The sequence below is a fragment of the Xiphophorus maculatus genome, chromosome 7 (genome assembly GCF_002775205.1).
Source record: "Xiphophorus maculatus strain JP 163 A chromosome 7, X_maculatus-5.0-male, whole genome shotgun sequence".
In the NCBI taxonomy this organism is placed as follows: domain Eukaryota; kingdom Metazoa; phylum Chordata; class Actinopteri; order Cyprinodontiformes; family Poeciliidae; genus Xiphophorus; species Xiphophorus maculatus.
Genome location: NC_036449.1, coordinates 12,847,848 through 12,862,018, shown reverse-complemented (window position 1 = coordinate 12,862,018; position 14,171 = coordinate 12,847,848). Strand labels below are relative to the sequence as shown.

At 40.4% G+C, this 14,171-nt stretch overlaps 1 protein-coding gene across 2 annotated transcripts in view; it reads right to left on the bottom strand.

Moving 5' to 3' along the window:
• LOC102232862 (amyloid-beta A4 protein-like) overlaps positions 1-14,171 on the bottom strand; it is an 18,160-nt gene extending 3,989 nt beyond the window's left edge. Inside the window, exons 1-15 of one of the 2 annotated variants that reach the window (XM_023337144.1) lie at positions 13,942-14,171; positions 9,943-10,110; positions 9,688-9,817; positions 9,484-9,596; positions 8,558-8,748; positions 8,248-8,477; positions 7,921-8,088; positions 5,948-6,081; positions 5,791-5,865; positions 4,742-4,900; positions 3,920-4,048; positions 3,721-3,820; positions 2,004-2,071; positions 1,546-1,684; positions 899-952 (exon numbers count right to left, since the gene is read on the bottom strand). In XM_023337144.1, the coding sequence (XP_023192912.1) occupies positions 899-952; positions 1,546-1,684; positions 2,004-2,071; positions 3,721-3,820; positions 3,920-4,048; positions 4,742-4,900; positions 5,791-5,865; positions 5,948-6,081; positions 7,921-8,088; positions 8,248-8,477; positions 8,558-8,748; positions 9,484-9,596; positions 9,688-9,817; positions 9,943-10,110; positions 13,942-14,001 (1,918 nt within the window). In that variant the 5' untranslated portion in view covers positions 14,002-14,171. The remainder of the gene's footprint in view (positions 1-898; positions 953-1,545; positions 1,685-2,003; positions 2,072-3,720; positions 3,821-3,919; positions 4,049-4,741; positions 4,901-5,790; positions 5,866-5,947; positions 6,082-7,920; positions 8,089-8,247; positions 8,478-8,557; positions 8,749-9,483; positions 9,597-9,687; positions 9,818-9,942; positions 10,111-13,941) is intronic. The other variant, XM_005798071.2, reaches the window with a different exon arrangement.

Here is a 14,171-nt window from a genome sequence, read left to right as displayed (position 1 = left end):
TATGCTTGCACATTGTAGCCAGCAGCATTTTACAACAACAACAACAAAAAAAAAACATTTTAGTTATGCAACGTGTTGCATGATGAAGGCAGGTTGTGAAATTAGGGTGTGGAGTTTAGTAAACCGTAAAGGTTTACTGCACTGTAAACTATTGCACCTGCAGATACAGTTTATATATATACTGTATACAGATTTTCTTCAGTTTTGGGAAAATATGACATTGCGATTCATGTTGGTACCAGAATAAAAACAGAAAGAGTCCAAATAAGAATTACACGTATCTGTGCAAAGTAAAACAGCAGGTCATCAAAACGTTGTTGAGATATTTTAGTCAACGACAGGTGAACAAATCCCTAAAATAATGATTGGTAAAATATTTACATGTTTTGAACTTTTTAAAAAAATTATTTTTACATAAGCTACTTTTAGCATCATATATACAGTACAGACCAAAAGTTTGGACACACCTTTCAAATTCAATGGGTTTTCTTTATTTTCATGACTATTTATAAGGCAAGAAATCCCACTTATTAACCTGACAGGGCACAACTATGAAGTGAAAACCATTTCAGGTGACGACCTCTTGAAGCTCATCAAGAAAATGCAGAGTGTGTGCAAAGCAGTAATCACAGCAAAAGGTTGCTACTTTGAAGAAACTAGAATATAAGGAGGTATTTTCAGTTGTTTTACACTTTTTTGTTTAGTGCATATTTCCACAGGTGTTATTCATAGTTTTGATGCCTTCAGTGTGAATCTACAATGTCAATAGTCATGAAAATAAATGAAACTCATTGGATTAAAAGGTGTGTCCAAACTTTTGGTCTGTACTGTATATATATACTGTATATATATATATATAAAAGGAATTTAAAAGGGTGTTGCAAACATAGATACGTACCAGGTCGTGTCGGGAGTCCTCTGTCTGGATTGGGACGAGCATCGACAGGCTCAACTGCAGAGAAAAACAGAAAAACAATGTTGAATAGGACTAAACTGAACTTCTGATAGCTGTTGTGGGTTCACTACTGTCTGTGACTTTATGCAAGCTGCACCCTCAAGGAATCATGTGGTTTGTAACAATTACAACCCGCTTTCATGTACGCAACTTGCAACACTAAATTACAGGCGCGTCGTGTGAGACGTTGCACTAATGAATCTGGGTTTTCCATAATAAACAAAAGGTTTTACAAAGACGCTGAAAGCAAAAGAGAGTCGACAGTTGCTTGTGTGGGAGAGAGCTGCAGAGACGACAAGTGATGACGCCTAAAGTTCAACTAACTGAGACATTATACTAACACGCGAGCAGACCATGTAATGACCATGTACTAATGAAATGTGCTGGTAATATAAAGCTGCTTTTCAAAGATACTGAATTTAATGTAGTCCAACTGGGAAAAGTGCTTACTGTAAAAGATTGGCTTCAGGGACATAAAAATCCTGTTAAGTACATTTAATCTAATGTTGTTTTTTTTTAATTATTGTTATTAAAGAAGTTCACCGTTCACAAGTTTTACTTCAACTAGACCCCTTTAAGTTAAGCATTACCATGGTTCTCAGTGTTTGGCTGGTTGAAGCTCTCCGGGTGAATGAAGCCCAGTCCGTCCAGGCCGGGTTCCATCGGAGCAGAGCTGTAGGCCTGATCTGGCATCAGCGCGTCGTTGCCATAGCTCACCCTGCCGTCCACCTGCAAACGCAGAGGGACATTAATCAGGATGCGTAAGAGTGAAAGGCTTTCCAAATCTGACGAGTTGTCCCCAAAAGACTGAGTCACAAGAATGATTGATGGCCTTAAGAGCCAAAATCACACAAAAACACTGAATAAATTCTCCTAAATCTGTGATTCCACAGTCTGATAGAAATGTTTGGGGCTCAGCTTATATTTTTGCGCACCCACCACGTCAGCATTTAAGTTTCTTTGTGCTTCGTGACTTTGTCCCAACTGTCATATTGTTTGGCTTTAACGCTATTTATACATGCAGGAGGCATATGTGAGTGGGACTCACCCGCCCGTCGCTCTGCAGGGAAGAGACTTGCTGAGACAGCTCAGACTGGACTCTCTGCACTATAATCGCTGGAAGGGAAAGAAACAGAGTAAGCATGGAAGGCAGAGACGGTGGGAGGGGGTAAGTGAGTAAAAGTAGCTAGTTCATTTAGCATGATGGTGCCATGCTAACGGAACCGAACTTATAGTTGCCTTACAGCAGGTGATAGGATGTAAAATGACCTAAATTAAGATTCTTTCATCCTGACCATTTGTCAATGTAACATTAATATTTAAAAAGATATAATGTCTTATTGTTGCTGTAGGGTTAGGATGACCTCTTCGCTCTCCAAAGAAAACGTCTCATAATTTAGTAATAGCAATGAGAATCATTGGATTCATTCTCTGTCCTTACCAGATCTCCCACACGCAGCACATATTGCGCGCCTGATTCATCCACCGCCTGAAACTTTCACAAACCTCCTCGCAAAGTGACTAATCCATCCATGTGGAGCGCAGTGTTGTCTCAATGTCTCTTTGCGGCAAGTTAACCACATACTGTGGCACAATTTTAACACAGTTGAACTCTAAATTATATGACTGTCAGTTCACTATTATTATATTGGACTCCCGTTGATTAAGCACAGGGAACCAGCATAATCCTGTGTCTGTGAGAGCAGAATTAGTTGTTTTCTGGTTGCACAGCGAAAAGATAATGTTACGTAAGTTGGCGCCTAATCCCTTCCGAATCAGATAAACTGCCTCGCTCAAGTATTTATATTCCTTAAGCTTTATTTTTACATCTCATTACAACCACAATGTAACTGAAGCCACAGAGTCAACACTTGATACTCATCTGTAGCTGCTAGTCATTTGGGGTTTACTTCGACAGGCTTGACTCATCTAGAGGCCGATTTCTTCCTCCCAAATTAGCTCAAACTTGGTGAGATTAGATGGAGAAACTCTGAGTATTGGCCCAGATTTTGAATTGGTTTTGAGGCTTTGACTAGGCCATTTGAACACTAGAATGCATTGATCTTATCCGTTCCATTGTAGTGGAATGGATAAGATCCATTGCTGACTGTCTGTTTACAGGTTATTGTCCAGCTGGAAACTGAACCTGACCAGCTTCAATTTCCCTGTAGAAGAAATCTTCTCCACAACATAATGCTGCCGCCATTGTGTTTCATGGTTCAGTATTTTGAACAGGGGCAAAAAAAAATGTTAATGTTGGTCTCTTCTGGCCAGAGCAGCCTTCGGTTTGTGGTGTCTCCTTCAAACAGAGGTCCTTGGGCTTTGTTTCAACAAGAAGGAAAGTCATTTCATACAAGCCTGATTTGTGGCCTGTGTGACTGACATTTGTCCAGTTGAGCTGTGGATGTTTACAGCATGTCATGTCTTGGTGCTTTGACAGTGATGTCATAATCTTAACGTTTTCTGTTTATGGACTGTGAGATATTTATCTGTAAAAACCTTTAAATAGCAGGTATCTAATTCACAGCTACTTCCTACTTTGCATTTCTATCACCTAAAATCTTTTTTTTCTTTACTTGGGATTAGCATCATGTCAAACCAAAACAAGAGTATTTAAGGATTAGGCTTGTGTGTCATTTTGGATCACAGCTAATTACTGCAAACAGTCAGCAACAAAAAAAAGTGTTCTCCAAATAAATCTCTTTAAGTGCAGAGGATTTGTGTGACAAAGTGAGTCCAAACGCCATCATTAGGGGAACACTTACCAACTTGTTTTTGGATCTCACTAGCCACACTGGGCACCTTGTAGAGCAGACCTAGTGACTGATTCATCCTCTCATCAATCACACGGAGGTGAGTCAGAACCTAAAGGTCAAGAGGTGAAAAGAGAGGTCAGAGTCAAAACTCCAAACCATGTTTTCCACCGGAAAAAAGAAAGTGGTCGTGGTGTATAGGTTTCAGCACCTGAGGGCGGATCTGAGCAGCCTTCTTTGGGTCGACGGTGCGGACGTGTTCGTAGTGTTTCAGTGTGTGCTGCCTGTCCTTCTGTTCTGCACGGACATACTTCTTCAGCAGGCTCAGCACCTGTCGGGACTGTCGGTGACACCAGTTAATAAACATGTACATGTTTCATGCCAGTTTTTGTTTATTAGGGTACAAACGGACTGTCTTTTAAAAAAGCATTCACATTTCCTGAGACTTTTACACATATTATCACATTACAACCACAAACCTCAGTTCATTTAATTGGGATTTTATTAAATAAACCAAAGAACTAATAACAATACATAATTGGATATACAGTCTTAGTTGCAACAAATGGAAACCTAAACAGGTTCAGCAGACACATTCCCTGTCTCTGCTGAAAAGAAATATTCCCACAGCATAATGCTGCCACCACCGTGTGGAATGGTGTTTCTGAGCGATAACCTTTACTTTCAGTCACACAAAATGATTTGCTTGTAAATTATAATATTTCATTTTTGGCCTCATCTAACCTGAGGATCTTCTTCCATATGCTTCCCATCCTAAAACCAATTGCTTTCATGGGATTTCAATTAAAAGTACACAAATGCAAGCCACACTTTTGAGATATTCACTTTCCTTTCACTACTGCGATGATGCACGACATTTGTTTTTTTCCATCAAATAAATTCCTAATAAAACATGCGGAAGTTTGTGGTTGTGAGATGAAACGATGCAGAGAGATTAAAGACACGTGATTACTTTTGCAGGCAGGTGTAATTAAACTGGTTTTGCAGGTGTGGTGCGACCGTGCAGAAGTACCCGTGGAGGATTAGCCTGAAGGGCGCTGAGATAATTTTCCAGAGAAAGGCGCCTGCGGCTGTTGAGCAGGGCCTCCACCCGAGCCATGTGCGTCTCCACCAGCTGCTGCCGCTCCTCTGCAGCCTCCTGCTCCAGGGCTTCCACCTTCTCCTGGAAGTGCTGCATGCATGACACATTTCAAAACCCAGTCAGTTGGTGTCAGGGTTTCTGCAGGTTTCACCAACTCAAATTTAAGACCCTTTAAGAGTTTTTTAAGACCATTATGAATTGAATTTAAGACCCATACCTCCAAAGAAATGAACAGATTTTGTCCAGCCAACTGCCGATAAATTTGCATTACCCATGATAGATGCAAAAAAGCTAGGTAGCTAGTAAGGGTATATTAGCAGATAGTAAGTGGTAGCTTAAGTCGCATTGAGTCACAGGAAGTAGGGGTGCATCAATAAATCGGCCAAGGTTTCCTTAATTTTGGGAGATCGGTGATCAGCCGATACTTATATCTGAAACCGATCTTATCCATCAATCTAATCTACCTCCACAAAGGTCTAACATGTTTTGTTCTATCGAGAGAAAGTTTTGACTGACTATTGACAACTCAGTGGCTTTCTTTCTATGTTTAGCAACATTTCACACAAAAAAATCAATATTGGCCAAAATCGGAATCTGCAAGTCAGGGTTTTTAAAGATCAGTAATCGGCCAGAAAACTGCAAACGGTATACCGATTCTGCCTGACAAAAAAGTCCCTAAACACATAAAAAAAATACATCCAATATACGACATTAAACAGTCCTCTTAAAACAAAATTTAAGACCTGGGAATAAGTTGGAAAACTTACTTTTTTTTTATATGAGTTGAAAACATTTTAAGGCTGTAATTTTGGATACTTGAATTTAAGACTTTTACAGGATGCGTGGACAGCCTGGTGTGATGCCAGAAGAATGTACATTTTTAACTGGGGATAAATCCCCTTTAAACTTTGGATGAGAATCACACTTTGTGTGACTGCAACTTTGCTTTCATTTCACTGAAACAAACACTTGAGTCCCACCTGAATTACAGCTTTCTTATCCGAACGAGGAAGATTCTTCACTTGTCTCTCCGCCTCCTCCCACTCCCTCATCACCTGAGAGTCAAACAACTTACGATTACATTTCTTGGCACCGGAATTATCCTCGCGTTGTTGTTTCGGATGTGAAGTCACGCACCTGAGACATTTTTTCACGGTGTTTGGCTTCCAGGCTTTCTTTGGCTTTTCGGAAATCCGTGTGCTCATTGTCATCCCCTGGCGATTCAAGGTACTGATCCACTGCATCCGGAGGACTGGGCGCTATGGTGGGCACTGAATGGGGGGGGGAAATGAGAGGAGGAATGAATCCAGAGCGGACTGTATACGGTATACAAAAGATGGTGTGGGAAGTTAGGGAAAATTTGTCTTCACTGATAAGCAGTTAGTCACATAAAAGCTGTTATGTACACATCTTGAAGTGTTTTTACAATCTAGCAATTGACACAAAGGCTATGAAAAGTCATGAAAGCTGAAATCTCTAAAAAAAGAAATTATCTTTGGGTATCTGCAGACAAGCTGCAACACGCTGACTCAAGATCAGGGCAAACTGCACCAACAGCCCACAACTTCTTTCAGCTATGAGCCCTCAGCTGACACAAACAAAGAGAGAGAGTGACAACCGTAAACTCTGCAGAACAAAGCATGCAGTCACACGAGTCGAAACGCATGCAGGCGCAATCCAGACTTCTTTGTCTTCATGCTGGAAGAAGAGTTAGTAATTTAGGTCAGCAATAATTACACGACATGGATTTAAATATAAATTGACGGTCAAAAGGGCTCTATCCTTGATTGACTTTTTCACGCAACATCTTAGCTCTGTTCTCCGACTTTAGAGTTCAAACGTCACCAGCCCAATTGCTGACTGTGTTTTATTGAAAAAATGATTATAAAATAATACATTTGGTAAAAGATGATATTATTCTATCAAACAAAAAAAAAAAAAAAAAAACAATTTAACAGCTGCAATCATTTGTTGTTTATTCTTCATCTCATAGCATTCCAAGCACATTTTATTTTTTACTTAATTAAAAAAAATGTTTCTTCAATTTTTTTTCTTCATTTAATATTGTTTTTAATTCAGCCAGATAATTATTTTGGGCCTAAAAGAATGTTCCTTCCCTAAAACTAATAAAGTGACGTACTGATAGATTTCCTGCCTGAAGCTGCATGAGGTCAGGTAGTTCCTGCTGATAATAACGTCTTTCTGCTTTGCTTAAAGACACCCATGGCTAAATAATAAACCCAGGCTCCCAAATAAAACCCGAAAGCAGTCAAACGGCTCTTTTTGTCTCAATTACTTGTGTTACAGGGTTGGTTTCGACATCTGTTACAAAACTCAGCTGAAGACACCCACTGTTGGTCTGCTGTCTTGTCATTTTGTGCGACACACCCCCAGGAGCTGAGCAGCAGTGCTCGACACAGGGGGATTTTCTTTAAGTCGCAGCCTGTTTTGTTTTTTTGTGTCCCTGCCTTGTAAACCTGTATTATAGGCTGTGCACGTTATTTTGCTTATTTAATCAATATGGGTTTTCCCAAAGAATCAAAAGGATTGTCCACCCTTTTCAAATACATTCACAATGAAAAAGGAATGTCTTCACCCTAAAAAATCATAATTGGGACAAATGAAGGAAAAGTAAGGAAATTATCATTTCTTTTTTTTAATTTGAACTGTACAATATTGTTAAAGGAGTGGATCAATCAGAAAAACACAAATTATAAGATGAGCAAACACTGACTGTGTTTTTTTTTTTTTTACAAATTTTGACAAATATGGGAAAATTAAGAACATCTCATTTAACTGGATGAGAATCACGTGTCGCCACCTGTAAAATCTCAAAATTTCAGTTGAACTACAAGATTAAGATTAATCCCCTTAGATTAGTTGGCATAAAAGAAGAAGAATGCAGAAAGGCGTGAAGGATGATGGCATTTCATGCTCAACACAAGACAAGACTATACACAGTCAGAGCTCTGAGTGGTTAAGAGGCATCAGAGCGACTGTAGAGTATGCGAATAAGAGGAAATAAACGGTCAGCAGGGTTAGCCTGAGGACAGGGATCAGGCCGGTGAGGTGGACACTTCGTGGTCCATCTCCAGTCAGGAAGGACTTACACGAGCTGCTACACACAGTCAGGCAGTACTCCTCCGAATTAAAGTTATTCCTGTTGCCCCCGCAGCCCCCGAAAAGGAAGGGAGCACAGCGACCCTGTTTGGGGACGAAGTACCAACGTTCCAGCATGGCGTGACAGGGGCCTGAATCAGCGCGGGCCCAGCACACCGCTGAGGTTACGTACACACACACACACGCACACACACACACACACGCAGGCACATTGGAACAAACGTCAAAGCAGGAATGGAGCTTCTGAATGTGATGGAAAACGTCAAAATGAAATAAAGTGGATCAACACGAAGGAGGCGCCCAGCCTCACGTCTTACCTCGCACAACTTCCTCAACAGACTCAGTGGTGGTCGTGGTGGTGGTCGTCATGGCGACGCTGGCGCTGCGCTCGTCGCTATCCTGCTCATCGATGACGTCGTCGTCGTCGTCTTCCTCGTCATCTTCATCGCCGTCTCCGTCCTCGTCCCTTTCGAAGGCTTCTTCTTCCTCGTCGTCATCCTCGTCGTCCTCTGCGGCAGCCGGTTGCGTGTCCACCGGGCGCGTCATGCTGCCGACAGAGGAGCCGGGTCAGTGTTTGTATGGGCAGACGGAGGCATATGTGTGCAGGTGAGCGGCGATATGATGTACCTGTTGTCAGAATATTCGTTCTCAGCTGCGCCCCACCAGACGTCAGACTCCTCCTCATTTTGTTCCGCGCTGTCCGACTTGCGCTCTTCCTCCGCCGGGCAGCACACAAACTCCACACCTCGGAAACGATCGATGCCGCACGGCAACAGCATCCCGTAGTCATGGAGATTCATTGAGCGGTCTCCACAAGACTGAATAAAAGAAGTCTTCGATTAGTGAACTGCATACAAACGGTCTCCAAAAGCCACACCACATAACCTTGAATTAAGGTTTCTGCAGCTTTACCGACTCAAATTTAAGACTTTCTAAGACTTTTAAAATACCTTTATGAATGGAATTTAAGACCTGTATCGCCAAAGAAATCTATTACTTTGTCCAGCCAGCTGGGTAAATTTGTACTCACCCATGATAGAGGCAAAAAAGCTAACTAGGGAGCTAACAAAGACAGCAGCAAGTCACATAAGGCAATGAAGGTGCCTGACAGAAATGTCCCATGAGAAAAATACATAGAATAAATGAGGTTAAATAGTCCTTTCAAGACAAAATTTAAGACCTGTGATTAACATATTTAGGGCCAACTTACATTCTTCTAATGAATTTAAGACATTTTAAGGCCTTAATTTTATATACATGAATTGAAGACTTTTTAAGGATGTGCGGACACCTTGTGGAATCATCCTAAAAGCTAGTTGTTGTGACATTTAAGCCTGCATAAGGTTATAATTCCAACGTTGCTTAAATAACTCGATAAGTGACATACAATAGAATGTAAAATTATTTTTAAAAGATATGGGGCACACATATCAGCAAGACAGTGGCAGAGTAAATCTGAAACTGATAAAAGTATAGGCTGGATGAAAAAAGCAAAACAAGACAAGTGAAGATAAACTGTGTGAAGCCAGGCAGCGCCTGCTATCCATCCTCACCTCCTTGGCTACAGTGTGCCAGTGCAGGTGACTCTCACACTTGTTCATCTGCTCCTGGTGCAGGAACTTGCACTTGTCGGGAACCAGCAAGGCGTCGCTGACAAACTCCCCGACTGCAACACAGTCATGAGATTACTGTTGGACACTCATCTCTTCAAACGTTATCCCTCAGCTACCCACAGCTGCAGCATCCCAGCTGCTTACCCAGGCAGCGGTACGGCACCACGATGTGCGTGTGACTCCGGCACTGCTTGCGACCCTTCTTGCACCAGTTTGGAATGCTGATGGGTTGGTTGGCCTCGACAACATTTGTGATCTGTAGATCTGGGTACACCTGATAAAGGAAAACAAGTTTTCAGAATTTTATGTGGCATTATCTGCATTTTTATTCTTTAGGTGGGGTCTCTGTTCATCCCTGTCTGTTCCCAGTCTATCTGCAGTAACATTCTGTCTCAGTACCTCTTGGCAGTACTGCAGGATGCCCTCCTTGGTGCCAATGCAGCTCTTGGTACCAGATGGGTCAGACTCCCATTTCCCAGTCTGTACGTTGATGTGCATGTTCAACTTCCCACAGAACATGGCCACCTGAGGCTCAGTTAGCAAACCCACAGAGTCGTCCATGGGCACCTGAATGAGAAAGACGGCAGCAGTGAAAAACCCTGGAAGAACCTTTTAAAGCTAAATTTAACCTTCTGTCAGTTTACCACTGAGAATTAATAAGTATTAACACATTGAGCTGCAATAAGCTGGTTGCTAAGTGCTCACACCATTCAACCTTTTGATTCAATTTCATAATTTGGCATTCCTGCGGACACACCTGCCATTATATACGGAGAATTGAATTAACCGCAAATAATCCGAGCAGGATTTTCTTGAGATTTGCTTATTGTATTCTATAACTAAAGCCAGAATTTACAGAGAGTTGACAAGGAATAAAAACTGTTGGAATGGCCTAACCAGAATGTAACAGAAGATTTATCAGAGAATGAAGAATGATAGATAATCCGATCAATTTGGAGATCTTTTGCAAGTTAGAGTGGGCAAATATTACTAAGTAAAGAAAAGGACTGGATGCTTAAACTGAATCAAAAGGTGCGTCAAGAAAGCCTTAGTGTAATTATTTACAAAGTTTTAAACTAGATTATTGCACATTTTCTATTTTTTCATAAGCTTACATTTTTACAGACTTGTTTTTTTTTCAGCTGAATTGTACAGGATAAATATTTAGCAGTAGGAATGTAAGAAATAAGTGTCTCAGCCAAGAAAAATGAAGCCCTTTGTTCTTTGGAACCTGGCCACCACAGAAATAAAAATCATAACAAAAACAAGGCAAGATGGTATTTTTTGTTATAGCTATCTTAGAACCTTCAACAACAGAGAGAGTGAAAGTAGACAACAACAAAGCAGCACTGCTCCACAAGGCTTTAGCAGACAGCAGTGAACAAAAAGGACAATCAGCACAACCATGAGTAAATAAACTAATCTATCCATTTACAGACCACCAGATGTGTGCAATGGTTGTGTTCCTTATGAGAGTTACTTTCCAGACTTTACAAAGCTGCCAATGTTTTGCCAGATTGGTGCCACAATCTGGCAAAACATTCCTAACTATGTTTATGTGTAAAATAAAAGTTGAAGTCCTCTGCCTGAAAGAATCAGAGCAATACTTCCCTTCTACAAAACATGTTTTTTCTTTGTAGTTCTAATCTCACGTGGGAGGCAAGTTGCATGATGTCTGTCACTGAATCGGCTGTGTGGTTCAATTTCATATTTTACAGTTTATATTTGTTTTCATCTGCCAGTAACTCCAGCATTCAATGCTAAGCTGTTTGTTGTATTCTGTACAGCGTAATAGCTTTCAAGAAATAATCCTTTAAAGCATCTGTAAACACTAAAATGTAATGTCAACAAAATTTCCTTGCCTTATTTGCACAAATGTAACTTGTTAGACTGGCTTTTTGCATACAGCCAAACAACAAAGCTTGGCGGTTAGGGAGTGGCAACAACAGCCTTTGAAAGTTGAAGAAGTCATGTTTACTGACTGCTTTCACTGTGTTTGTGGTTGTTTTCCACTAAAAATATCAAGAATAATAAGCCAATCATTAAAATGAAATGGTCCAATTGAATTACAAAAATCAAAACATATTCCTGAGCCTAGCTACCAAAGAACATCTATAAATGTTGTATAATGATAACGATTCAGGAAGCTTGGGACCAACAGGTACCGAGGTATGAATTTCTCACATCGCAGAAATCATCTAGCATTTTTTCTTTTAATAAAACGTTATTATTGCTTTTCTTTAATAAAAACTGAAAAGCAAAAATTACTTCTAATTACTCCTGGTTATAAGGATTAAATGCAATATTAATTAATTTATTTTTTTCTTGGGAAGCTGACATGCTTAGGCACAATGCTAACTGACACTCGTGGCTGGTTGATTAGCCAGGCTACCTGCTCTGGTAGCGTGTACAGCGTTGGCTAATTAACAGACATGCTGCTAACTGTAGCTTTAAGACGGTGCTACCTGGGCGGCCTCTGGTTGGCCTTTTCTTCACCCACAGTGCTATTTTGGCTTGCAATAAATACACAAATACTTGACAAAATAGTGTTAATATCTTTTTGCTTTAGGTTAATCTGAAACATAGTGTTATATCCAGGTACTAGAAATAAATTTAAGTTTAATATTTTCATCTTAAGATTTCTGAAGCTGTTTTTATCTGATGGTTTGGCAATGAAACAACTTAATTTTAGTTTTTAATCACTTTAACAAATTATCATACTTCCCTAGTAAAATAATTTTGACTGCATTAAACAATAATCATCGCAAACTAATCTGTCTAACTGGCATAGAGACACTGAGTGCATGGTGCTCACATGCAATTAGCAGTCCAGTTAATATAGTCTTAGCAATTCTTTTGCAATGCTGATATTTCATACTGTAATGCTGCAATAACAATAAATCCGTAATATAATGTGCAGCTTCACTATGAAGACACTTTGTTTAAAATGTTCTGTCCTTCTGATCGGTTATTTTTGTGAATAAAAATTATGGCTTCAATTAGGTTTGATAAAGCTTTTGTTTTTCTCTATAGCTTCACATCTACTAAACTGTTGGATTAACATAGTAATAAGTATGCAGATGTTGGACTTAAGTGGAGAGATCATTAATAAATATTTTAACAAACACAATAAATAATTTCACGTTTTAAAGAACGCTTTTGCTCCTTAGAGTAGGTAGGCTAGATCTTGTACATGTTAAGAATAAACTTGCTATATAACCTCAGATGTTTGCAGTGTATACATAACTTGGTACATTAAAAGGTGAACTCCTTGCTGAATATCAAAAGAAAGAACCATAAAATGGTGAATTTTTAGAATAAAAAAATAGTATTGTGCTTTAATTAAGGGCAGGCATTTTATATTGAGTAACATTGATGTTTGGTGGGAATAAAATAAAAGAAAATCTTAAACTTCACTCCAGATTAGTGAGAGTTTGAGACCATAAATGTGTATTACTGAAAAATTACATCAGCAATGCCATGTTAACTTCTAGTAATGTACGGTACAGGCAGGCAGGCCTGAGCAGAGCAGCATCTCTGGTCCAGCACAGCAGCAGCAGCAGCAGCAGCAGCACAGGAGCTACAGGCGCCATCTTGCTGAGTGAAACTAATCGGTCTGCATATTTTTTTTTCCATTCTCCTCAGCAGTTTACCACTAGCCCGCAGCTATCTCACGATAGCTTAGGTAAAACCCTCCATGCTGTTAATAGTAACAGCTGGATATTTCCAAATAAAAGTGAAATGCTCGTCGTGTCGTGTAACCTTCAAAAGAGCAAACTGACGTAGAAATCTTTGTTTTTTCTCTTAGCAGGAGCCCAAGCTGTTATTAAAGTTTATGGAATAAAGCTAGCAGACGTTAGCTGACTTGACCCCTTGTTAGAATTATTTGAATCTGTTCGGGAAAAAAATAACATTTATTAAGGAGTATTTATGAGCGGATTCCAAAAAAATATTTCGAACCAGGTTAAAAACATCCAACATGGCAACAAAGACCTGGCTGTCAATCACTGACATCTAACGGCGGGCCTGGTCACTGATGTGACTGTTTATCCTACGCAGTAAATCTCCAACAGGCCCGTTATCTAGATGAGCTCCTGGAAAAAAGATGTGAATGCTTAGAATAAATTATTTTGTAAGCTTAAATATAAGCGGACACCGTTTATTTGTATTGTTACATCTGTCAGATAAGTAAGACAGCCTGTATTATTATTTTTTTTTATACAGGCTGCCGTAGAGCTACGGTTTAGCCGTTACGTCTACGTTATAGCCGTTATATCAATGCGCCACATCGGTTTACCACCGTTTCTATCGACAGGCCCGCCGCAGCCTATCGGAGCCTGGGAACAGCTCGCCAACACCCCGCCACAGGCTGCGGTTTCTCCGCTATGTATTGCTCACCTCAGATGAAAGCGTCAAGGTCGCCACCAGTAAGAGCAGAAACGCCGTGTGCTCCCCCATACCGGCCTCCTGGTATGTAGCACCACCGTCGTGACCACGGATTGTATAGCTTGGATTAAAAGAGAAACGTTTAAAGAGATTTAAACGTGTCAGCCGAGGCTCTCCGATCCCGGTGATCCTTCCCTGTTTCTCCCGGAGGTGGCGGTGGTGTAAAGCTGGAGATTGTGTTG